General features: G+C 44.7%; 1 protein-coding gene across 1 annotated transcript in view; it reads left to right on the top strand.

Annotated features, from left to right (window-relative positions):
- The first annotated feature begins 10,088 nt into the window (after positions 1-10,088).
- The window catches only part of arhgef19 (Rho guanine nucleotide exchange factor (GEF) 19), an 85,675-nt gene continuing 68,373 nt past the window's right edge, over positions 10,089-27,390 (top strand). The window contains exon 1 of the mRNA XM_068017361.1: positions 10,089-10,358. Coding sequence (XP_067873462.1) covers positions 10,304-10,358 — 55 coding nt within the window. The 5' untranslated portion in view covers positions 10,089-10,303. The remainder of the gene's footprint in view (positions 10,359-27,390) is intronic.

Raw genomic sequence — 27,390 nt, forward strand, 5'->3', positions numbered from 1 at the left:
CCCAGGTTAAATCTAGGTCTAAACTGAGTTAGCTGATCAGCAGTGGACATGGGGGCGGGGGCCTAGAATTGGCTTCAATGGCTCGGCGCTAAGGGTGGAAACAATTAGCTTAATTTCCCTTTGCTGATCATAATCTAGTGACTCCTGCAAGAGTTAAATGTTGGTTGGCGATAGATTCATGGTAGACTGCGATGGCCCCTTTGGAATTTAATCCAAGCACAGGCCAAACTCGGCCAGATGAGAGCTGAGATCAAGAAGCTTCTTTGGAGAAGTGTACTACGAAAGGTCAGAAATATCTTTGACGCAATGATATGACCATCCACAATCTGTTAACTTTTTTTGTCTATCTTTTAGGTTCATTGATGATATACAATCTTCTGCCTTCAGTGTGTCATTGTCCACATTGGTGATTTTGAACATTTCAAAGGGCACACTGTAATACCCCAACATTTTCAAATGGCCTCACCCAATTTGCTAAAACAAGAAGTTATTGCTGCCCAGCTCTAGCACTGACATCACTGCCACTAGAAGTTGTAGTTGGTGTGCAGCCAAATAACTTTTCACTAGTATCACTGAGTACAAGGTTTGGCTATGCGTCAGGGCAAGTATATAATGGTTTGGGTCATGTTATAGTTAATCTACAGTCACAAAATGAATAAGAACATTGAAACTTAACTTTTTATCTAATATAATGTCCTTTATGTGGCATTTGGGAGGAGAAATGTTTCTTTTGTGAGCTCAACTACCACTGGTGCGAGCAGAGAGGAGTTACCACTGTGACTAATTGACTGGCCATGACAAGTATAAAGATGCATTCATTCTAGGTACTTAACTAGGGAAGAACAAAACAAAGTCTTAGGAAACACAGACCGAAACCTCTATAAGCACACATGGTTGTGGAGATGCACATCACCCAGTCATGGACCAATGCCCCTCTTTGTAGACCATTTGCAAACTTGCCTGTCTCAGAAGGACTAGTGTATAAATGGGGTTCACATGGGTTTTGAAAGGACTGAACATCATCAGCTACTGATGGAAGTGAACTCTGCCCATTGTGACTTTCAACAGCCGGACTTTGAGAGATCCAGTTGGAGGTTGATGTTGTTTCTGGGTGCTCACAGAATCTGCTGACTCCCCTAAAACTCTGAACTATCTCCCATCACAGCCTTTGTGAGCTCAGATAAGCTGCAAGGGATGGATGGGTACAAGCTATTTGTAAATTGGGGACCTCTGCAAGAACAACAAACTTAGTCAGCCAGTAACTGATAATGCACTCTCCGGTCAAACCTACACAGGTCCCTCCAACTACTTCTGTTTTCTGTGTTCACAACAGCAAGGATAATTTGCATTTATATAGCACCTTTAATGTAAGAAAACATCCCAAGGAGCTTCACTGGAGTGTAATCAGACAGCAACTGGCACTGAACCAAAGAAGAAGATATTAGGAAATGGGTAACTAAAAGCTTGATCAAAGATGTCGTTTTTAAGGAAGATTCTAAAGGAGGAGAGGATAGGGGGGAGTTCCAGAGCTTAGGCCCTAGAGAGCAGAAGGCACGGCTGCCAATAGTGTTGTGAAGGGAGTGGGGGATCCATAAGGGTCAAGAGTAATGCAGGGTGGTTTGTAGGGCTGGCGGAGGTTACAGAGATGGGGAGGGGAGAGACTGTGGAGGGATTTGAACATGAGGATGACAATTTTAATTCTCTCTGGTACTTCACCCAAATTAAGATTCTTTGCCTGTGAGCCTGTACGGTGACTGTCAGGAGAATATTTTACCATGAGGAATCACAGCTGAACCTGATCCTGGTCTCACCTGAACATCCACATACATGCCCTTTCCAGGAGAGGTCACTTTATAATGATCAGATGTGGGAACACTGACTAATTTTTCTCCTCACCTTTGTAGTGTTACGAAAATGCCTCTGTTTTGTTAAATCTATTTTTTGAGGATTCATTTTTGAAAGATTGAAGAAATGTTAAACTTTGGGGTTTTCAAAGGGGGTCATGTAAAGGCCACTTGACTTAGAAAAACAGTCCCTGGCAATGTTTTTTAAAAACGGGGACTGAGAGGTCTTGTGAGGAAAACAAGCCTTTCTGGGAAACCACCTGACGTATGGCTCAATAAACAGAGAACTTTGGACACCTAGAGAAATTGTTTATAAAGAAGTGACAGGTCACGATTGATGGAGGTCAAAAGGTTGACCTGCTGTTGTCAGTTTTGCTTTTGAATTGTTTTGAGTTGGGGTTGAACTGTATAAAAAGGGAGAGAACTTCCAAGGAGAGGCGAATTCCCAAGGAAGGAGAGAAGACCACAACCCAACTCAGCTTTCCAGCACCTCTCTAAAAGACCCTGAGAAGTCCACAGTGTCAACTCATCTCGTCTCCTGTCTTTGAAGAAAAGCCTGCTAAATTAATTCTCAAAGCTGCCTGAAAAGAACTGTTCTAAAAGATCACAGTAACCAGTCTACATGTACTCGGAGGCCAGACTGTATGCCAGTTTTGGAACACAACATATCTCATTTGCTCTTATGTCAAGAATGAGCATGTATTCAGCCCAATTGTGTTTTTTTTGTCTGTAATAGAGCTCTAAAAACAAATTCCTTTATTTTCCAGTTAACCAGTGTATGTGTGTGTGTGAGGGGCTAAGGTAAAAAAGGAACTTTAATATTTCAATCTGTGTGTTTATGCTTTACTTCATTATTGGTTAAGACTTGTTTTATTATAAGCTGATAATTTTGTTGTTTATTAAAGAAACCTGGTTAGTTTGTTTTATTCTGGGGAAAATAGAGTATATTATTGACCGTATTGATAAGTGGGAAAATCTGACCTGTGGAGAAGTGGGATTAGAATTAACAGTGCACTCCTCCCACCTCGGTCGTAATAGCAGTAACTGTCACCTTATTGCCAATCAACTAGGGACCAGAGGTGGAACCTGGGACCTTCCTAGCCTGTATGATGAGTACCACAGGCATTTACCCATTGAACCACTGGGGAGTTGAATGGCAAGCATTTTGAAACAAACACAGAATTGCTGTGAGCCTGCAAGGCCCCATGAGTCATCCCTGGGTTTGGATGATCCAATGGATTCTATCACCCCAATATTCAAACTCTTACAATGTTTACACAGTCAGAAACTGATAGTGAACTCAACAAAGCCAGACCTGGGCAGGTTCCTTCTGTTTACTGTGTTCATAACAACAAAACCAACTTTCACTTACATTGCATCCTTAATTTTTTTTATTCGTTTCATGGGATGTAGGCATCGCTGGCAAGACCAGCATTTGCTGTCTATCCTAATTGCCCCTGAGATGATGGTGGTGAGCTGTTTTCATGAACTGCTGCAGTTCACCTGGTGCGGGCACTACCACAGTGCTGTTAGGGAGGAAGTTCCAGGATTTTGATTCAGCGACAGTGAAGGAACAGTGATATAATTCCAAATCAAGATGGTCTGTGGCTTGGATGGTGATGTTCCCACACGTCTGCTGCCCTTGTCCTTCTAGGTGGAAGAGGTTGCGGGTTTGGAAGGTGCTGTTGAAGGAGGCATGGTGAGTTGCTGCAGTGCATCTTGTATATGGCACACACTGCTGCCACTGTGTGACGTTAGTGGACGGGGTGCTGATCAAGCGGATTGCTTTGTCCTGGATGGTGTCAAGCTTCTTGAGTGTTGTTGCAGCCGCACTCATCCAGGCAAGTGGAGACTATTCCGTCACACTCCTGACTTGTGCCTTGTAGATGGTGAACAGGCTTTGGTCAATCAGGGAAGTCAGGAGGTGGGTTGCCTGCCACAGAATTTCCAGCCTCTGACCTGCTCTTGTAGTCACAGTATTTATGTGGATATTCCAGTTCAGTTTCTTGTCAATGGTAACCCCCAGGGTGTTTATAGTGATTCAACGATGGTAATGCCATTGAATGTCAAGGAGGGATGGTTAGATTCTCTCTTGTGGGAGATCGTCATTGTCCGCCACTTGTGTGGCGTGAATGTTACTTGCCGCTTATCCGTCCAAGCCTGAATGTTGTCCAGGTCTTGCTGCATATGGACACGGCCTGCTTCAGCATCTGAGGAGTTGCGAATGGTCCTGAACATTGTACAATCATCAGCGAACATCCCCACTTCTGACGTTATGATGGAGGGAAGGTCATTGATGAAGCAGCTGAAGATGGTTGTGCTTAGGACACTACCCTGAGGAACTCCTGCTGCAATGTCCTGGGGCTAAGATGATTGACCTCCAACAACTACATTTTCCTCTGTGCTGGGTATGATTCCAACCACTGAATTTTCGCCCTGAATCCCATTAACTTCATTTTGGCTAGGGCTCCTTGACGCCATACTCGGTCAAATGCTGCCTTGATGTCTAGGGCAGTCACTCTCACCTCACCTCTTGAGTTCAGCTCTTTTGTCCACATTTGGACTGGCTGTAATGAGGTCAGGAGCTGAGTGGCCCTGGCAGAACCCAAACTGAGCATCAGCTAGCAGGTTATTGCTGTGTAAGTACCGATTGATAGCACTGTCGATAACACCTTCCATCACTTTGCTGATGATCAAGAGGAGGCTGATGGGGTAGTAATTGGCTGGATTGGATTTGTCGTGCTTTTGGTGGACAGGACATATCTGGGCAATTTTCCACATTGTCAGGTAGATGCCAGTGTTGTAGCTGTATTGGAACAGCTTGGTTAGGGATGTGGCCTATTCTGCAGCACAAGTCTTCAGTGCTACAGCTGGGATGTTGTCAGGACCCATAGCCTTTGCAGTATCCAGTGCCTTCAGCCATTTCTTGTAGCGAAAACATACCAAGGGGGTTCACAGGAGTGATTTACCTGACTTAATGTTATAATTGTAGCTTAGCAACACCGTAAGAAGAATCAAAACAGCTCTTCAGAAACTAAGGGTTGAGCTTAGAACAGAAAGTGCTGGAAATACTCAGCAGGTCTGGCAGCATCTGTGGAGAGAGAAGCAGAGTTAACGTTTTAGGTCTGTGACCTTTCATCAGAACTTGTTTCAAGCACCTATTGATGGGACCATGGCTTTGGTTGAGGTTGTGGTCCCTTCAATATTTCTTTGAAACTATGGCCTTCCATGAGACTTGCCAGTTGGCTTGTGAGATCAGCCAAGTTTGCCTTGCCGCTATCTGTTTAAACAGCTCTGCTTGGCGCTTCCTGTTTGCTATTTGGTGATGTGAAGAGTTTGGCTGGTACCCAGACAACAGAAGGTAATCTGTTGGCTGCCTGTTGAGGCCTGCATGAGGAGGACAGGCATCTCTCTGCTATTTAATATCTACTCCCAGGAAGTCTAACAAATCCAGGCACTTACACAAGTGTGCTTTTTAACCAGACCTTAGATGTTATTGTCAATAATATGCTTTTTAATCTGCAAATACTGCTTATTATCAACTCAAATCCAGAAACCTTCCATTAAGATTATCCCTGCATCATACAGATACATATAACGTTCACATACATTTACACGTTGCACTACCTTTTCATTCCTGGGAGTGTAGGGAATAACAGAATGACTTAATTCAGATCATAAGATCTAACATCCAACCAAATGATTTGGTGTCCAGTGGGAAGTTTCACCCTGTGATTTAATAGGTAAGGGGGAGTGGGGGTAGGTGTCACTCCATGTTCTACAGTGTTACTGGGGGTCACTCAGAATTACTCACCATTACACCCTGTCAGTATGAGGTTACTCAATGTTACTCAGCATCACCCAATCAGCAGTGTGTCTGATAAGGATAAATAGAGTTGTTACAAAATATGGGATGACATGAAGGAAAAACAACTAGAGATTTTAAGAGTGCTATCTGATGTGTTATAATTACCTGGGAGACTGAGAATGAGACTTGCAATCCATAGTCTGATACTGTAGTCATTACCCACACCTCGACATCAGACCCTAAAGCTCAAGAACTAAGACAGAGTAGGAAGAGAGTGTAAGTTCCTTCGTGACAGCACCAAGACCCCTCCCATGTAAACACCAGTGATCAGATTGAGTGTGGAGTTCCTCACTCACTCACTGCAGCATTGATCAAGTGTGAAGCTCTTCATTCACTCATTATTGTGACATTGCCTCACCCTCAGGAAGGTGCCCTCTGTTCATCAGTACACTATCATTTTCCGCACATGGAATTAATTCTACAAGTATGCAGTAGTGTGTTATCTATACTTAATTTAACTGGTACCCAAATTCACTGTGAAAATGAATAAAACAATGAATTTAGAAATGCCATTAAGCATTGTGTTGTGTTGTATTTCATACTTACACACACTTTCTTATTCACTCACTCACGCTGTCACACTCTGACACATTCCTCACACATGCAGATTTCTCACACTGGACTCTCACTTTCCCACTCATGCTCTCACACACTCTCTCAAATGCTCAGACTCATACCCATGCATTCACTCAAGCTCTAACATTGCGTTACACTATCTCCTACTCACTCTCTTGCATGCACTTAGGTTCTCTAACACACTAACTCACAATCTCAGGTATTCACTTCCAAACATTCTCTCTCGCACAATTCTCTCTCATACACATTTTCTCTCATACAAAGTCTCGCAGATCCATTGTCTGTTGTTCCTCATCCTTATTTCTCAGGATGCATTGTTGAAAGTGCCGTAACCTTCTTCCCAAAATGTCCTCAAGAATGTTAAATTAAATTGTGAAACATAAGGTAAAGAATCAAGACCAACAGGAAAGCACCACGTTGAAAAGAATAGGACAGAAGATGAGGTCTTCTTGGAATTGTAGGAGGAAGGGAACAAGTGAAGGAGGTAAGAAGCTCCACAATTTGAGATCCTGGGAAAGACTGAGTTAGAGTAGCAGATGGTGCAAGAGTGGGAAGTAGAAGAGTAATTAGGATGATGTGTTTGCAGTTTGTGAGGAATAAGAATTCACTTCTCACCTGTTGGGCAATTTGGGACTGACTTATTTCAACCGGATATGAATAGAACTGCACATTGAGCAGGTAACTGGGGGAAATGTCAGCGCTGTAATCAGGTCAGTAGCACTATGAAGATCAACAGTGATGTTGTCCACTCCTCTTACAGGTATCAGCTCCTTGGTTTAATAATTGCACCTGAGCTACATTGGGTTAAACACAACAGCCAGGGAAAGGACCTAAAAATTCTGCTCAGAGAGAAGATCTTCAAGAAGGTCCAGTCCCACTGGTCACCAGAGCAGCGACTCTGTTTCACAAACCCGTATCTGTCCAGTGATGGGAAATTGCAGCCCTATTCAACAGGCTGCAGACATACCTACCTTTTGCTCCTGACCTCAGTGCAGTTGAAAGTGGTAGAGCCCAGCAGATTAAACGAGAAAGCTTTACGCTCTGCCTGAGTCCCACCTCTACAGCAGCAAAAAGATATGCCAGATCTGCCAGTCCTGTACCGCTCCGGGACTCCAGCAGAAGCTGAAGAGTTGCTGATGCTTAAGCCCAGTGTCCATGTTGATAACAGGAATGCCAGCACAGCTACATCTTGACTATTCTGCATCAGGAGGCGTATGAAAGAATGGGCCTTAAACTAAACATCCAGAAGACAAAGGCCCTCTACCAATCTGCTCCCCGCAGTGCAATATTGCCCCCGACTATCAAGATCCACGGCGAACCACTGGACAATGTGGATCACTTCTCATACCTTGGGAGTCTCCTCAGCAAGGGTAGACATCGACGATGAAACTCAGCATTGCCTCCAGTGTGCCAGCACAGCCTTTGGTCGTTTGAGGAAAAGAGTGTTTGACGACAAAGACCTCAAACTTGGCACCAAGCTCAAGATCTACAGAGCCGCAGTGTTATCTGCTCTCCTGTTTGCGTCAGAAACATGGACACTGTATAGCAGACATCTCAAAGCCCTGGGGAGATATTACCAGCGGTGCCTGCGCAAGATCCTGCAAGTTCAGTGGCCAGACAGGCACTCCAGTATCCGTGTCCTCTCTCAGGCCAACATCCTCAGTATCGTGATACTGGTCATGGCTAGTCAGTTACGCTGGGTGGGCCAGATCGTCTGCATAATTGACACAAGACTCCCAAAACAAGCTTTTTACTCCGAGCTCCGTCACGGCAAGAGGCTACCAGGAGGGCAGAGGAAACGCTACAAGGATGTGCTTAAAGCCTGCCTGAAAAAATATGATATCTCCACTGATTCATGGAAATCTCTTGTCCGAGACCACCCAAAATGGAGAAGGAGCATCCGCGATGGTGCCAGCCAGTTCAAACAATGTCGACATGCCCAGGCAGCGACCAAGTGCAAACAGCGCAATGAGCATTCGGAAATTTGAGCATCCCATTCACTCACCTCACCAAACACCACCTGCCCCACCTGTGGCAGAGTGTGCAGATCCACAATTGGACTATTCGGTCACCTAAGGACCGACAACCCTGGAGTGAAAGATTGTAGAAGAAGATTCTGCATTCAAACACAAAAATCTACTGGAAATAAGCAGCGGCAGAACATTACCCATCTGTTCCCTCTCGCAGACACTTTTGTCATTTGTCCTTTGTTGGAAGACACTCACACAATTGTTTGCCAGGCCAGGTTTGCAGAAGCCTCCATTAATTAAGCCGTGGAAAATCTCCAAGCTTCATCTTGATACTAAAGCACAATTACTTCAAGAATTTTGTGCAGCTAGCAACTGCCAGGATCAAACTTGTGAGAATTGGCCCTCAGCTATCTCCTGCTGCAGCTTGTTGTTATGGGACAGGATTAAATAAAATTCACAGCACCGCCGCTTAAGACAGTGCTACTCATGGCTACTATGTGTTAACCTGGCTCAGTTGGTAACATTCTGCCTCCGAGTCAAAGTGCTGGTTCCAACTCCAGTACTTGTGCTTGTAATCAATGCAGTCGCAATGGAGTGCTGCATTGTCAGAGGTGCAATTCTTTGGATGAAACGTTAGACTGTACCCCTGGCTGCCTGTAAAAGATCCCATGGCACTACTGGGAGAAGAACAGGGGATTCTGGTGTCCTTATTCAACCAACACCATCAAAAACAGATTAACTGCTAAGTGTGGGATGTTGCTGTGCACAAAATGGCAGCTGTGTTTGTGTGGGTCACAATCGCTGCACTTTAAAGTTATTCATTGTATGTCATAGTCACAGAGTCATAGAGTTATATAGGACAGAAACATGCCCTTCGGCCCATCGTGTCTGTACCGGCCATCCAGTACCTAACTATTCTAATCCCATATTCCTGCACTTGGCCTTTAGCCTTGTATGCTATGGCGTTTCAAGTGCTCATCTAAATACTTTTTAAATGTTGTGAGGGTTCCTGCCTCTACCACCTCTTCAGGCAGTGTGTTCCAGATTCCAATCACCCTCTGGGTGAAACAATGAAGTTCTTTGAGAGATGTTGAAGTATGAATGCAAATCTTTCCTTTTAATCACAGAACAGGACACATTCTCACCTCGTAATGCAACTTTCTGCATGCTGAACTTACAGCATTTCCTAGCTCTGGTGACCCCTTGCACTGTTTGTAAAAGATCACAGGGAAATAGAATTAGAATAGACAGCCCCAGTTATAGAGCTAGTGCAACACAGACATGATGGGTCAAATGACCTGCTTCCATGCTGTAATTTCGATGGTTTTATGAAGGCCACAGCTTCATAGTATAAACTTTTTTTCCGCAGAATTCCAAATGGCAACCAAATAGAATCAGGAGTGGGCGTTAAGTGAAGTCATGTTTAGTCTGTAAATTATTCAATGAACTGATTTGTCAGCCATGGTGGAGTATGTTATTATTATAGTTATGCAGATTTGAGGAAGCGCCAAGTTTTTAAAGTTTATTACTTATTTGGACAAGTTCATTTGCATTATTTACATCGTGCCATGTGGGATTGGCTTTTAATTAGCACTGAATGTTATTTAGTGTGAATATTAACAAGACTTCTCCCTTTCTCTCTCTTACTCTGTGTCTGTACTGATCCACACCAGTAGAACCTGTTTGAAACGCTTCAGTGGGAGGTTACTAGGCATGTTAGCACAGCACTCTGACCAAATCTCTTGCCTTGTGCGGAACCCAAAGAGTGAGAAACGGCTCTTTAAGCAGATCTCGGGGACTGCCTTAGGCAGAGAGTACCTCCTTGTAGTCAGGCAGCAGGTGCTGAGAACACAGATCTTGTAAGTCTGTAGATAAGGAATGTCAGAGTGTCTGCTGAGAGGCGGTCAAGCTGTTTGTTTTGGACTCCAGTCTCACTGATTGTCGGGAGAGGGTTAAAGCAACAGCGTGTATGGGGACTTTTAGGGACCACACAGACAACTGCTGAGGAATTATCAATACACCAAACCCCAGGCACAGGATATGAAATGGACTTGGGGCACAGGAGGATCAGGCAAGGAAGGAAACGACAGCGTCTAAGAGGTGAGCAATCACAGAGTTTTAGCAATTACAGTCTACCGTGTTGTGAGGAAAGATGTACATTCCTTTAAACAGAAATAATGGGTCCTGTCACACAGAGTAATCAATCCCACTCAGGAGTACACAGTCTTCTGAACCAGACGTAACCATGTAAATCATTGTTTGGCTGTTTGGCAACACATTAGCTGTGTTATCGGGCCTGTCTTTACTGTTGTGACAGCCACACTCCAGGCTCCATCAGTCCATCTTATAGCCTGTGCTGCAACAATTGTCTGGGGTTTGGGGAGCTGGTCTGAGTTTGGGCTGAAGTTCATGTAAATATAGCCTTATTTCAGCCTCAGCTAACAAAAGGCTGGGGAAGAAATCAGGACTCATGAACATCTGCCCTGCTGATCAGAAAGTTCAGTATGTGGGACTGCCTCAGCCAAATCTCATCTCCAATGAGCAGCTGGGGCAATGGGAGATTCGATAGGGCTCAATGCAGGAAACTTTGTTTGGGATGTAGACGATTTCCTTCATTTATGATTCACACAGCTCAAGTAACAATTCATTCACTCACCAAAAAGTAAACTAACCGAATCTGAAGTGAGCTGGTATAGGCTGAGATTTGGAAAGAATAGTGTGTGCACCACAAAGGCAAGGTCTGACAGGTAACCTCACCCCTGTATAGACAGTGCCTGTGTTATACAGCCAGGGTCTGACAGGTAACCTCTCCCCTGTATAGAGTGCCTGTGTTATACAGCCAGGCTCTGACAGGTATCCTCTCCCCTGTATAGACAGTGCCTGTGTTATACAGCCAGGCTCTGACAGTTAACCTCTCCCCTGCATAGACAGTGCCTATGTTATACAGTCAGGCTCTGACAGGTAACCTCTCCCCTGTATAGACAGTGCCTGTGTTATACAGCCAGGCTCTGACAGGTAACTTCACCCCTGTATAGACAGTGCCTGTGTTAGACAGCCAGGCTCTGACAGGTAACCTCACCCCTGTATAGACAGTGCCTGTGTTATACAGCCAGGGTCTGACAGGTAACCTCTCCCCTGTATAGAGTGCCTGTGTTATACAGCCAGGCTCTGACAGGTATCCTCTCCCCTGTATAGACAGTGCCTGTGTTATACAGCCAGGCTCTGACAGGTAACCTCACCCCTGTATAGACAGTGCCTATGTTATACAGCCAGGCTCTGACAGGTAACCTCTCCCCTGTATAGACAGTGCCTGTGTTATACAGCCAGGCTCTGACAGGTAACCTCTCCCCTGTATAGACAGTGCCTGTGTTATACAGCCAGGCTCTGACAGGTAACCTCATCCCTGTATAGACAGTGCCTGTGTTATACAGCCAGGCTCTGACAGGTAACCTCACCCCTGTATAGACAGTGCCTGTGTTATACAGCCAGGGTCTGACAGGTAACCTCTCCCCTGTATAGAGTGCCTGTGTTATACAGCCAGGCTCTGACAGGTATCCTCTCCCCTGTATAGACAGTGCCTGTGTTATACAGCCAGGCTCTGACAGGTAACCTCACCCCTGTATAGACAGTGCCTATGTTATACAGCCAGGCTCTGACAGGTAACCTCTCCCCTGTATAGACAGTGCCTGTGTTATACAGCCAGGCTCTGACAGGTAACCTCTCCCCTGTATAGACAGTGCCTGTGTTATACAGCCAGGCTCTGACAGGTAACCTCATCCCTGTATAGACAGTGCCTGTGTTATACAGCCAGGGTCTGACAGGTAACCTCTCCCCTGTATAGAGTGCCTGTGTTATACAGCCAGGCTCTGACAGGTAACCTCTCCCCTGTATAGACAGTGCCTGTGTTATACAGCCAGGCTCTGACAGATAACCTCACCCCTGTATAGACAGTGCCTGTGTTATACAGCCAGGCTCTGACAGGTAACCTCACCCCTGTATAGACAGTGCCTATGTTATACAGCCAGGGTCTGACAGGTAACCTCACCCCTGTATAGACAGTGCCTATGTTATACAGCCAGGCTCTGACAGGTAACCTCACCCCTGTATAGACAGTGCCTTTGTTATACAGCCAGGGTCTGACAGGTAACCTCTCCCCTGTATAGACAGTGCCTGTGTTATACAGCCAGGCTCTGACAGGTAACCTCATCCCTGTATAGACAGTGCCTGTGTTATACAGCCAGGGTCTGACAGGTAACCTCTCCCCTGTATAGACAGTGCCTGTGTTATACAGCCAGGCTCTGACAGATAACCTCACCCCTGTATAGACAGTGCCTGTGTTATACAGCCAGGCTCTGACAGGTAACCTCATCCCTGTATAGACAGTGCCTGTGTTATACAGCCAGGCTCTGACAGGTAACCTCTCCCCTGTATAGACAGTGCCTGTGTATTACAGCCAGGCTCTGACAGGTAACCTCACCCCTGTATAGACAGTGCCTATGTTATACAGCCAGGGTCTGACAGGTAACTTCTCCCCTGTATAGACAGTGCCTTTGTTATACAGCCAGGGTCTGACAGGTAACCTCTCCCCTGTATAGACAGTGCCTATGTTATACAGCCAGGCTCTGACAGGTAACCTCTCCCCTGTATAGACAGTGCCTGTGTTATACAGCCAGGCTCTGACAGGTAACCTCATCCCTGTATAGACAGTGCCTGTGTTATACAGCCAGGCTCTGACAGGTAACCTCACCCCTGTATAGACAGTGCCTATGTTATACAGCCAGGCTCTGACAGTTAACCTCTCCCCTGCATAGACAGTGCCTATGTTATACAGTCAGGCTCTGACAGGTAACCTCTCCCCTGTATAGACAGTGCCTGTGTTATACAGCCAGGCTCTGACAGGTAACTTCACCCCTGTATAGACAGTGCCTGTGTTAGACAGCCAGGCTCTGACAGGTAACCTCACCCCTGTATAGACAGTGCCTGTGTTATACAGCCAGGGTCTGACAGGTAACCTCTCCCCTGTATAGAGTGCCTGTGTTATACAGCCAGGCTCTGACAGGTATCCTCTCCCCTGTATAGACAGTGCCTGTGTTATACAGCCAGGCTCTGACAGGTAACCTCACCCCTGTATAGACAGTGCCTATGTTATACAGCCAGGCTCTGACAGGTAACCTCTCCCCTGTATAGACAGTGCCTGTGTTATACAGCCAGGCTCTGACAGGTAACCTCTCCCCTGTATAGACAGTGCCTGTGTTATACAGCCAGGCTCTGACAGGTAACCTCATCCCTGTATAGACAGTGCCTGTGTTATACAGCCAGGCTCTGACAGGTAACCTCACCCCTGTATAGACAGTGCCTGTGTTATACAGCCAGGGTCTGACAGGTAACCTCTCCCCTGTATAGAGTGCCTGTGTTATACAGCCAGGCTCTGACAGGTATCCTCTCCCCTGTATAGACAGTGCCTGTGTTATACAGCCAGGCTCTGACAGGTAACCTCACCCCTGTATAGACAGTGCCTATGTTATACAGCCAGGCTCTGACAGGTAACCTCTCCCCTGTATAGACAGTGCCTGTGTTATACAGCCAGGCTCTGACAGGTAACCTCTCCCCTGTATAGACAGTGCCTGTGTTATACAGCCAGGCTCTGACAGGTAACCTCATCCCTGTATAGACAGTGCCTGTGTTATACAGCCAGGGTCTGACAGGTAACCTCTCCCCTGTATAGAGTGCCTGTGTTATACAGCCAGGCTCTGACAGGTAACCTCTCCCCTGTATAGACAGTGCCTGTGTTATACAGCCAGGCTCTGACAGATAACCTCACCCCTGTATAGACAGTGCCTGTGTTATACAGCCAGGCTCTGACAGGTAACCTCACCCCTGTATAGACAGTGCCTATGTTATACAGCCAGGGTCTGACAGGTAACCTCACCCCTGTATAGACAGTGCCTATGTTATACAGCCAGGCTCTGACAGGTAACCTCACCCCTGTATAGACAGTGCCTTTGTTATACAGCCAGGGTCTGACAGGTAACCTCTCCCCTGTATAGACAGTGCCTGTGTTATACAGCCAGGCTCTGACAGGTAACCTCATCCCTGTATAGACAGTGCCTGTGTTATACAGCCAGGGTCTGACAGGTAACCTCTCCCCTGTATAGACAGTGCCTGTGTTATACAGCCAGGCTCTGACAGATAACCTCACCCCTGTATAGACAGTGCCTGTGTTATACAGCCAGGCTCTGACAGGTAACCTCATCCCTGTATAGACAGTGCCTGTGTTATACAGCCAGGCTCTGACAGGTAACCTCTCCCCTGTATAGACAGTGCCTGTGTATTACAGCCAGGCTCTGACAGGTAACCTCACCCCTGTATAGACAGTGCCTATGTTATACAGCCAGGGTCTGACAGGTAACTTCTCCCCTGTATAGACAGTGCCTTTGTTATACAGCCAGGGTCTGACAGGTAACCTCTCCCCTGTATAGACAGTGCCTATGTTATACAGCCAGGCTCTGACAGGTAACCTCTCCCCTGTATAGACAGTGCCTGTGTTATACAGCCAGGCTCTGACAGGTAACCTCATCCCTGTATAGACAGTGCCTGTGTTATACAGCCAGGCTCTGACAGGTAACCTCACCCCTGTATAGACAGTGCCTATGTTATACAGCCAGGCTCTGACAGGTAACCTCTCCCCTGTATAGACAGTGCCTGTGTTAGACAGCCAGGCTCTGACAGGTAACCTCTCCCCTGTATAGACAGTGCCTGTGTTATACAGCCAGGCTCTAACAGGTAACCTCATCCCTGTATAGACAGTGCCTGTGTTATACAGCCAGGGTCTGACAGGTAACCTCTCCCCTGTATAGACAGTGCCTGTGTTATACAGCCAGGCTCTGACAGATAACCTCACCCCTGTATAGACAGTGCCTGTGTTATACAGCCAGGCTCTGACAGGTAACCTCACCCCTGTATAGACAGTGCCTGTGTTATACAGCCAGGCTCTGACAGGTAACCTCACCCCTGTATAGACAGTGCCTATGTTATACAGCCAGGCTCTGACAGGTAACCTCACCCCTGTATAGACAGTGCCTATGTTATACAGCCAGGCTCTGACAGGTAACCTCACCCCTGTATAGACAGTGCCTTTGTTATACAGCCAGGGTCTGACAGGTAACCTCTCCCCTGTATAGACAGTGCCTGTGCTATACAGCCAGGGTCTGACAGGTAACCTCTCTCCTGTATAAAGTGCTTGTGTTATGCAGCAGGGTCTGACAGGTAACCTCTCCCCTGTATAGACAGTGCCTGTGTTATACAGCCAGGGTCTGACAGATAACCTCTCTCCTGTATAGAGTGCTTGTGTTATGCAGCAGGGTCTGACAGGTAACTTCTCCCCTGTATAGACAGTGCCTGTGTTATAGAAGCCAGGGTCTGACAGGTAACCTCACCTCTGTATAAACAGCACATGTGTTATATGGTCAGGGTCATATAGTAACTGCTTCCTGTGATTGGTGCTGTACCAGAACTCCTGGGGTTGATGTCAGCATCACCACAATGAGCTGAGCTGTGATACTTCTCTTTCTGTACCAGCAGTCCTCTCATACCTCACCTAATCTGCCATTCTTCACATGTAAGGGGAGACTGTGAAAGGGGATTTTAACTCACCCCTGCCTGGCAATAATGGGATTGGGAACTAACAAACATCCACCCCATTCCTGCTTGAGTACTATCTGCCACCATCTTAACTGGGTCTTTTGTTTCAGATGCCTGAGTGTTTGCCTGTCTCAGATGGGATCCTCTTTTATTATGTGCAAATTGGGGTCCAATGAGGTTCATAGGCACTCAATAGTATTGTAATGGCAAACTGAATGGGACAGCAGTAGCAGGTTCCCTGCTCAGTAAAATCTGGCAGGGGAACAAGAAAAGAGATAAGTCAAAAACTCCTTAATGGGACCAAGATGAGCAGGACTGCTCTGGAACTTTGATGGCCTGGGTAACCCCCTGTTCTCACCCCCGCAACCTACCTTGGTGCTGGTGGGCAGTTTCTGGGCCCCACAATTATGACCTGCCCAAAGCCAACCAGCTGCCTCTTTGTGCCTGACTGTGGTGAGCAGCTGCTTGCCGGGTTGTAAGTGAGACCTGGCTGTTAAAATCAGCCAAGGCCTCTCTCAGGTAGGAAGGCCATCGGCAACCCGAGGAGTTAAAGCTCACCCATGGGTATAAGTATACATGATGGGTTACATCATGGCAAAATTCAATTCTGTCCTCATCTCACATTCTCACACACACACTTCTCAGGGTTGTTAGTGATCAGGAACAGAACCCTGGCTGTTTTTTGTCTTCCTAACCTAGGGGCTCCAAAACTCCCCTTGGCTGAGCTTAGTTAACTCAGCACTGCCTGGGGTTTGAACTGAAACCTTCTTAACCTGGCTACAGACCGCGCCAGAACGTGAGCTGTTGTGTTAGCTCAATGAGGAGTGGTTTTTGAGGATTTTGATCACTGTGATTGAGTTTTCTTTAATCCTCCCTGGCTAAGCTCCTCCCGATGAAGAAATTGACTCAGAGTCTGACTCATTCTTCGATGTATTTAATCAATGTATTAATTAAATTGCTTACCTTGTCTGAGATATCCCTTTGAAACCAACCAGGATTACGATGGCTCTATTGTGGTCCCTGTCTGTGGTTGGGTTGGCCAAGTTCAGATCTATCCAGGATCGGCTTATCCAGGGTGATCTTTTCACTTTACCGACCCAACAGAAAGATACATAATTATAGGTAATCGAGTTAAATCCATTATCGAACACAAGGCCATGAAGTGAGCTTTTTCATGTTTGTTTGTACGGATCTGAATTTAATTCCACTTAAGCCAATTTCCCATTGGATGTGCCTAGCTCTTTTGAAAACAGGGAAGATGGATATCCCTAAATATACATTTTATCTCTGCCATGCCCCATCTGGGTTCGCAGCAGCTGACATCTGTTACTGGAGTGTCCAGCACTTGGTTCTTGTCCTGTGGAACAAGGTGAAATATTTCAAGGTTTTCTTCTTGGTCCTACATCCGCCTATCCTTTCCTACATTACGACAGTGACTACACCTTGAAAGTACATCCATAGGAAGTGAAAGATGCTACGTAAATGCAAGTTTGCTCTTCTTTCTTTCTATAGTTAGCTCCCTGGCGAACATAATAACATAAGAAATAGCAGGAGTAGACCATACAGCCCCTTGAGCCCACTCCACCATTCAATATGATCATTGCTGATCCTCGGCCTCAACTCTACTTTCCCGCCCGCTCTCCATATCCCTTGATTCCCTGATGAACCAAAAATCTTTCTATCTCAGCCTTAAATATATTCAATGATGGAGCGTCCACAACCCTCTGGGGTAGAAAATTCTCAAGATTCACAACCCTTTGATTGAAGAAATTTCTCCTCATCTCAGTCCTAAACGATTGGCCTATATCCTGAGACTGTGCCCCCATGTTCTAGATTCCTCAGCCAGGGAAAACAATCTCTCAAGGTTAGATTTTACCAGCCCCTTGATGGCGTGGGTTGTGGTGGGGAGGCTCTTAAAATGCTCGCGGGAGTGGCCCGCCATGACCCACGACACCGAGAAGGCCCCTCCAGATATTAGTGGTGGTGGCGAGACCTTGGTTTTCTTTGTCATTAATGCTATCTTGGTTTCATATAACACAAGTTCCCATCACGATCAATTCCCAGTGAATCACGTATTAATCAATTCAACAGCTTTAACCAAGTGTGAGCAGTTTCTCCAAACTTAATACATGGATATTCCTCCATTTCCTTGGTCCTTATTTGAAATTAGTGGGGGTAGATAGCACCTTCTGCAGTAATGGGTCCCAAATAGTATGTTTCCTACCCGGTGCCAGGGTAAAAGATATCTCGAAGCAGGAAAGGAACCTGGAAAGGGAAGTGAAGAGCCAGTTGTCATGGTCCATTTTTGGGATCAATGGCAGTGAAAAGGCCCAGCCAAAAGAGTATCAGGAGACAGGAGCTAAATTAACAAGCAGGACCTTGAGTGAAATTATCTTTAAATGATCACCTGAGCCACGTAAAATTTGGCATAGGGACAAACAGATCAGGAATCTAAATACGTGGCCGAAGGATTGGAATGGGGAAGAGGATTTCCATTTCATGGGACACTGGCACCAATACTGGGACATGAAAGAGCTGTAACGCTGGGATGGGCTGCACCTGAACTGGTCTGGGACCAAGGTTCTAGTGGAAAGGATAAATATGGCTGTAGGAAAGACTTCAAACCACCGTTGTCCAACATACAGCCCGCGGGCCAGAATCCGGCCGCCAAAGGTTTCCACTGACCCACAGGTGTAAACTATACCCAGGCCATTCCTCATCCTTACCAGGGATCCGAGAAATTTCCCACTGTCGTCTTCTTGCGGACCGGCTTTTTAAAAAATCTCAAGTCAATTTCACAGCTGACATTGGGAACAGCCGTTTCCCAACTTCGGACAGATTTGGGGTTTTTTAAAAGCCCGCCAGAAAACCCCAAATCTGTCTGAAGTTCAGAAACTGCTTTGCACGCTCTGAGTAAAGCCTGGCTACCCGACCCGAACCCGACCAAACCCAACTACGTGTGTCCGGTTCGGATCAGGTCTGTATTCTGTGTCCAGCATTCGGGCTCGGATCAGGTCGTTTTGTTTAGCTTCATAATCTACCATTTTTATCTGTTAAATAATATGTTTGTTATTTTCTGGTCAGGTTGGGCATTTGAAAAAATTAAAGGACTCAAGCCTGGGTCGAGTTCGGGTTGGCTGTTGTCTGGTCGGGCCCGGGTTGGGTTTTAATTTTATACCCGAACGAGGCTTTAGCTCTGAGCACCAGTCAGCTGTGAAACAGACTTCCAATTTTTTAAAAAACTGATCACCTATTCCGCTCTCTGCAACTGTCAGAGAGAGGGAGGGACGGGGGAATGGGTGGAGGGGACAGAAGGAGGGAGGAGGGGAGCAGAGAGAGGGGGGAGACAGAGAGAAAGTGAGAGGGGGCAGAGAGAGAGAGAGCTAGAGAGAGAAAGAGAGAGGGGGAACAAAGAGATGGGGGAGCGAGAGAGGGGAGGGGGAGAAAGAGAGAAAGGGGGACAGAGAAAGGAGGCAGAAAGAGAGAAAGGGGGACAGAGAGAGAGAGAGAGGGGGGACAGAGAGAGGGGGTCAGAGAGATTGGGGACAGAGAGAGAGCTAGGGGTAACAGAGAGAGAGAGAAAGAGGGGGGACAGAGAGAGATAGGAAGTGGGGAGGGGCAGGAATAATAATACAAATGAAAATAGCCCAAAGATAAGAAAACAGGTTGAGAGTAAAGTCCAGATCATAAGTAGTGTTAAAGGTAATATAAATACTATAGGTTCAGAAACAAATAGGAAATAATAACAAAATAGTTGATAAAAAATACAGCAGGAGTGATGAAAAACAAGAAGTGTGGTAAGTTAAAAAGCATGAGAAAAACAGTATCAAGGCAAAAGGGCAGGATAGGGTCTGTTGCCCAAATAAGAGTTCTGTACAAAACACACATAGCATAGGGAAGGAAACAAGCAAATTCCAAGTGCAAATCCAGTTTAAAGGGTATGATCTAGTGGCCATCACTGAGACCTGGCTATAAGCTTGGCATGACTGGGGGATAAATACGCCAGGTCATAAGGACATTACAAAGGACAAGGAAATTGGAAAAGTAGGAGAAGTAGCAATATTGATGGGAAGTACAGTATTACAGCATTAGAAGGAGCGGGTAAGCAGGCAGAAGAAATGCACTGGGTAGAATTGAGGAATAGAAAAAGGTGTGAAACCTTGGTGGGAGTAGTCCATCGATCTCCTGAAAGTAGTGATAAAGTAGCGGGCTGCATAAATACGGAGATCAAAAAGTTTGTTGTAGATGTCGATCATTATAATGGGAGATTTCAATTTTTACATAAACTGAGAGAAACAGAAAAGCTTATGTCCCAAAGGCAGAAAATGTCTTGAGTGTGTTTGAGAAGGTTTGCTGGAACAACATGCCCTTGAACCAACAAGAGGACCGGCCATACTAAATTTAGTGATGAGTAATGCGACAGAATTAGTTAACAATCTAACGGTATGGAATACCTAGCAACAGTGACCATAGCGTGATTGAATTTGATAACAGGTTTGAAAGGGACAAGAGTGGGTCACTATCCAAGGTTTCAAATTTAGGTAAGGTTGAATTTGAAGGGATGTGACAGAAATTATCCACAGTAGGCTGGGCAGAACTGTTAACAGATAAAATTGTAGACGTTACATTAAACTTGTATAGAACCTTGGTTAGACCACATTGTGAACAATTCTGGTCCCCGTATTATAAAAAAGAATATAGAGGCATTGGTGAAGGTGCAAAAGAGATTGACTAGACTGATACCAGAACTGAGAGGTTATACCTATCAGGAAAGATTGAACAGGCTGGGCTCTTTTTTCTAGAAAAGAGAAGAATGAGGGATAACTTGATAGTGGTTTTTAAGGTTATGAGAGGGTTTGATCAGGTAGACATAGGGGAGATACAGTCATAGATTCATTTATGAACAGAAGGAAGCCATTCGGCCCATTGAGTACATGCCGGCTCTCTGTAGAGCAATCCAGTCAGTCCCATTCCCCCACTCTATCCCTTTAGCCCTGCAAGTTTATTTCCCTCGAGTGCCCATCCAATTTCCTTTTGAAATCATTCATTTTCTCCATTTGCACTTGCAGGTGAGAGTGGAATTGGGGACCCTAAATGTATTTTACTTAGTAACAAATTCTATAGGGAATTCAGCAGAAACTTCTTTACCCAGAGAGTGGTTAGAATGTGAAGTAGTTGAGTCGCCTAGCATAGATGTATTTAAGGGATGCGAGATAAGCACATTTGGGAGAAAGGATTAGAAGGATATGTTGATGGAGTTAGATGAAGAAGGGTGGGAGGAAGCTTATGTGGAGCATAAACACCGTCATGGACCTGTGGGGCTAAATGGCCTGTTTACTGTGCTGTAAATACTATGCAATACTAAGAACAGTGGGAAATGTTCAAAGATGTATTAGATACAGTACATGACTTGTACATACCCCTAAAGGGCAAGAGCTCTATTTGTGTAATAAAACAATCTTGGTCAACAAAAGCGGTAAAACTAAAGGGCTTCTACAAATGTGACGAGTAGTGGAGATTCCACAGACTGGGAGGGTTGTAAAGAACAGTTAAGTGATGCAAAGCAACTGGTAAGAGCTGCAAAAAGGGAACACAAGAGAAAACTCGCAAGGGGCATTAAGAGCAAAATTAAAGGTTTTTACGAGTATATTAAGAGAACGGGGGTGGCAATGGATAATGTGGGCCTTTTAAAGTAAGATATAGGTGATACTGTAATTGAACATAAGGAAATAGCAGACTTAGTAAATGCCAAGCTAGTAGCCAGGTCTCCGTGATGGCCAGTACATGATACCCTTTAAACTGGATTTGTGCTTGGAATCTGCTTGTTTTCTTCCTTATGCTATGTGCGTTTTTGTATAGAGCTCTCACTTAAGCCAGGAGGCCGCCTCCATTCATTGGCTGGAATTTGGCCTCAACTGGCCCTCAAATTCCAGACAGTATCTGCATAGTGGGGCCTTAATAGGCCCATTAAGGCCTCCCGCTGCTTGCAGGGGGTTAGCTGTCAGCCTCCCTGAACTGGCATGTTTAAAAATGGCCTGGAGGTGGGAACATGCTGGCCGGTGGTGGGAAATTACGGACCCTTCTGCTTCCAGTCCTGTCTCCTTGGCTATTTAAAAAGTCAGCTCCTGCTGTTTGAAGTATCGTCGCAGTGCAATACAATGTTGAGGTTCTTACTGACGAAGTAAGCCGACATCTGTCAAAATCATGCATTTTGCTCACAAACATTTTCTAAATGAGAACAGGCCACTGCAAGGTCATCAGACTGGGTCTCCAGATCAGAAGAGATTCCTTCTGGTGACATAAGCAGAAGATTAGACTTCAGGCAGCTGCCAGCATGCTGAGAAGTGGCTGGCGTCCATCCCTACCTTGGATGCCAATCCTGTATTGCCAACACAATTAAATCATTCAGTACCAGGAGACTAGTAGGTGCAATGGATTGCACATTGTTCATTCACTTCTAGGACTCAGTGGGTATAAGGCTCCGCTCTTTGCCAGCTGGAGGAATTATAGCCAAAATATTTTTGAATAAAAACAGAATATATACAGCAGGTCAAGACCCCTATTTTCAGTATTTTCTGCTTTTATATCAGATTTCCAACCTGAATAATTGTTTTTTATCTGTGCAATAATTTCAGACAGTTACAACTCAGTTCCTAGTGGACATGTGTAGAGAGCACAACTGTTGACCGAGGAGTACAGAGGGAACTTTATTCTGTACCGAGACTGTGCTATGCCTCCCCAATAATGCATTGGGGAGGGATATTTACTCTGTATCCAACCCATCACTGTACTTTGGAATACTTGATGGGGCAGGGAAGAGGGAGTTTTACTCTGTAGCTAACCCATGCTGAGCCTAACCTGGTAGTCCTTGGTGAGGCAGAGTATTTGAAGATTTAGACTGTATCCAACCTGGAACTATTGATGGACCAGTGGAGTAGGGGCGTCCAACATTAAGGCCACAAGCAGCCCTCAGCTTTTGAAGCCCAAACAATCCAGTCCTTTTTGTGCTTATATTTGTTATTAGCTGGCTTGTTCTCTTTGAATTTTGTAGGCCTGGTCGTTTGAAAAGGGCTATTTTTAGTGTGGCCTCATTAGTGGATAAATCCTAAATTAGAATAGCAAGAGCTGTGGAGAGGAGGAGGTTGGGGTATATGCAAGTTAATGAGACTATCATTTTAAACTTTATGTGTGGCACCTGAGACCCCCATGACATACACCTGTGCAGCTGACAAGGTCAAAACTTGGATATTCTTAGTGTAAAGGAAGCTTTACTCTGCACCTAGCCCATACTGTATGTGATAACAGTGTACAGGAAGATTTAACTGTATATAAAACTGGCTTTACCTGCAAGTCCTTGATGGGATAGTGCAGAGGAAGATTTACTTTATATCTAATGCACGTTGCATTTAGGCATGCTGATGAGACAATTTACAAATCATAGATTTAACATACCATGTTTGTGCCATTTCAAGCCCTTTCCCCATCCATTTTATTTTATTCTTCAAACGTTTATTCACTTCCCTTCTAAAAGGTATTATGAACTTGCTTCCACGACTGTTCCTGTTTGGGCAGTCCATGTCCTAACAACCAACAGTGTAAAATAAAACCTTTATCTCACCCTTTATATTTATGCCCAGTAGTTTCCTATTTATCCTATCAAAGCCCATTATAATTGTGAACACCTTTATCATATCCCCTCTTAACCCTCTCTATTCTGGTGAAAGGTGACCCAGTTTCTCTTGTTTCATCCTTAGCATCATTGTCGTAAATCTATTCCGTATTCTCTCCAAGCCTTTGGTATTATTCCTAAAGTAGGGCACCCTAAAATACACATAATATTTTAACAGTAGCCTACCACTGATCTGTACAGGTTTAACATCACCTCTTTGCTTTAGCTCCTAATTATAAAACCTTGGATCTGCAATACTTTTCTTTAAACAGCTTTGTGTCTCTGAACCCCTGAAGTTTCTCTGCCCTTTCTACTCCTGGTTTTACTATTGTGTATATTTCCTCCATATTCTTCCTCTCAATATCATCTCATATCTCTCTGGATTAATTTTAATTTATCATTTATTTGCCAATCTACAAACCTATCTATGTCCTCTTGCAGTTATTTATAGTCTTCTAAAGTTAGCCATTTTCCCTATTTTTGTGTAGTGTGCACATTTTGTTATTGTGTCCCCTATACCTAAATCTGTATCGAAAAGAGCAATAGATCTAAAACTAACTCCTGGGGATGCCATTATTTGCATTCCTCCTGTATGGAAAGCATCTATTACCCACTACTTAATGCTTTCTGTCCTGTTGCCAACAGCTAGTCCAATTTGCCACACTCCCGATAAGACCTCGTATTTTAATTTGTCAACAAGCCTCCTATGCAGCACCTTATTGAAATATCTTTTCAAAATCAATAAACGCAGAAACAACTTACATTTGTATAGTGCCTTTAATGTAGTAAAACATCCCAAGGCATTTCATAGGAGCGTTATACAAGTTTAATACGGAGCCACATCAGGAGATATTAGGATAGCTGGCCAAAAATTTCATTAAAGAGTTAGGTTTTAATGAGTGTCTTAAAAGAGGAGAGAGGGGTGGAGAGTTTTAGGGAGGGAATACCAGAGCTTAGATCTTAGGACCCAGGCAGCTGAAGGCATGGCTGCCAATGGTGCAGCAATGAAAATCAGGGGTGTGCAAGAGGCCAGAATTGGAGGAGTGCCGAGATCTCGGAGGATTGTAGGGTGGGAGGAAGTTGCAGAGAGAGGGCGGGCGAGGCCATGGAGGGATTTGTAAAGGAAGATGTTAATTTTAAAATCAAACCAATGTAGGTCAGCAAGATCTATTGCATTTCCTTTATAAATGTATTCCATTATTTCTGCAAAGAACTATATTAAATTTATCTGGCATGATTTACCTTTTATAAATACATGCTGGCTGTTCTTAACGCATGTAATTTTTGATATGGGTATTAATGTTGCCCCTTATTATGGTTTTTGTTAGCTTACCAATGTTAGGCTGACTGGTCTACAGTTCCCTGGCTTATCTCTTTTTGACCAGAGACATTACATTGGCAATGCTTCAGTCCGCTGGTAAAATTTCCATCTCACTAATCCACTCAAGGAAAGATTGTGGTTATAGTCCCTGCTAGTTCATCTCTGATTTCCCTCAGCATTCTAGGCTGCAAGTCATCAGGATTAGTGCCTTTTCTACTTTGAGTTCTACCGTATTTTCAGGACTACTTCCTATTGACAATTATCTTATCTAATTTTTCCATTTCCCCCTTTTGTACCCCTCCATTCTCACTATCACACTCTTCTGTGAAAACCCAAGCAAGATATTCATTTAATGTCTCTGCCATATTTTCATCTTCCGTGAGATTTCTTTTTTAGTCCTATTCTTTAACCACGCTTTTACTTTTGATGTGTTTATTATATCTTTTATTACTGTGCTTTATCTTCTCTGACCAATCTTTCTTTATATTTCCCTTTGGTCTTTCTAGTCTTTTGTGTTAGCCGTGGCTCAGTTGGTAGCACTCTCGCCTCTGCCTTAGAAGGTTGGGCTTCACGTCCCACTCCAGACTTGAGTACAAAAATCTAAGGCTGACACTCTAATGCAGCGTGCAGGGTGTGCTGCACTGTCGGGGTGCTGTCTTTCCGAAGAGTTACTAAACCAAAGCCTTGTCTGCTCTCTCGGGTGGATGTAAAAGTTCCCATGGCATTATTTTGGAGACGGGCAGGGAGTCATCTATGGTGTGCTGGCTAATATTTCTTCCTGAAACAACACCACAAAAACACAGATTATCTGGTCATTATCACATTGCTGTTTGTGGGAGCTTGCTGTGCACAAATTGGCTGCCATGTTTCCTACATTACAGCAGTGACTGCACTTCAAAAGTACTTCATTGGCTATACAGCACTTTAGGACATCCTGAGGTCGTGACAGGCGCTATATAAATCAAGCCTTTCTTTTTTTTTAACTTCTCTATTCTTTCCACACTCTGCTTCATTTTCTTTTGCATTAGTCTCAGATGTACCGTGTGTCTCATTTTAATGTTAATTTGTCTAACAACTTCAGCTTTTGCTGCATCCCCAAATGTGAATATGCTTAATTGTCCTTCAATCATCTCCTGTTTGAAAGTTGCCCATTGTTCTCTCATCTAATAATTTTTCTTACCAATTTATCTGCACTAATTCCCTTTTTATCTGCTTTTTTCCTAGTCTTTATCTTCTTTTCAATTTTTATATGAAACCTAGTTGTATTCTTGTTGCTGTTACCGAGATGTTCCCCTTACCCTTACTTTATCTATTTGGTCCACTTTGTTTTCTACATCTGGATCCAACACTGCCTCTGCCCTTACACAAAAGCAAAATACTGCGGATGCTGGAAATCTGAAATAAAAAGAGAAAATGTTGGAAATACTCAGCAGGTCAGGTAGCATCTGTGGAGAGAGAAACAGGGTTAACAAGTCAGGTCGCTGAAATATCTGATGAAAGGCCATTGACCTGAAACATTAACTCTCTTTCTCTCTCCATAAATGCTGCCTGACCTGCTGAGTATTTTCAGCATTTCTGTTTTCACTGCTTCTGCTTTTGTTGGACTAAAATCATGAGGGGACTAGACAGAGTAGATAGGGAGAATCTGTTTCCATTAGCAGAGGGATCCAGAACGAGAGGGCACTGATTTAAGGTGAATAGCAAAAGAAGCAACGGTAACATAAGGAAAAACCGTTTTACACAGCGAGTGGTTACGATCAGGAATACACAGCCTGAGAGTGTAGTGGAGGCAGATTCAATCAAAGCTTTCAAAAGAGAATTGAATAATTATCCGAAGAGAAAAAAATTTGCAGGGCTATGGGGAAAAGGCAGGGCAGTGGCACTAGGGAGTTGTTCTTGCAGAGAGCTGGCATGGACATGACCGGCCAAATGGCCTCCTCCTGCGCTGTAATCATTCTATGATTCTATATTCTATAAAGACATGCATTTACATAGCACTTTTCACGACTGCTGGGAGGTCTCAAAGCGCTTTACAGCCGATGAAGTATTTTTTGAAGGGCAGTCACTGTTGTAATGTAGGAAACATGGCAGCCTATTTGTGCACAGCATGCTCCCACAAACAGCAATGTGATTAAGGCCAGATAATCTGTTTTTGTGATGTTGAGTGAGGGATAAATATTGGCCAGGAGACCAGGCATAACTCCCCGGCTCTTCTTCGAAATAGTGCCGTAGGGTCTTTTACATCCACCCGAACAGGCAGATGGGGCCTCAGTTTAACATCTCATGAAAAAGACAGTGCCTCCAACAGTGTAGCCCTCACACAATGCTACACTGGAGTGTCAGCCACAATTTCTGTGCTCAAGCCTGGAGTGGGACTTCAACCTGGAAGCTTATAACTCAGAGGCAAGAGTGCTACTACCTGAGCCACAGCTGACACATAATCATACTTGATCTAGAAAACAGCCCTAGATGTATTGTAAATACCTCCTTGTATCAGCATA

This window comes from Heterodontus francisci, chromosome 37 (genome assembly GCF_036365525.1).
Source record: "Heterodontus francisci isolate sHetFra1 chromosome 37, sHetFra1.hap1, whole genome shotgun sequence".
Taxonomy (NCBI): Eukaryota; Metazoa; Chordata; class Chondrichthyes; order Heterodontiformes; family Heterodontidae; genus Heterodontus; species Heterodontus francisci.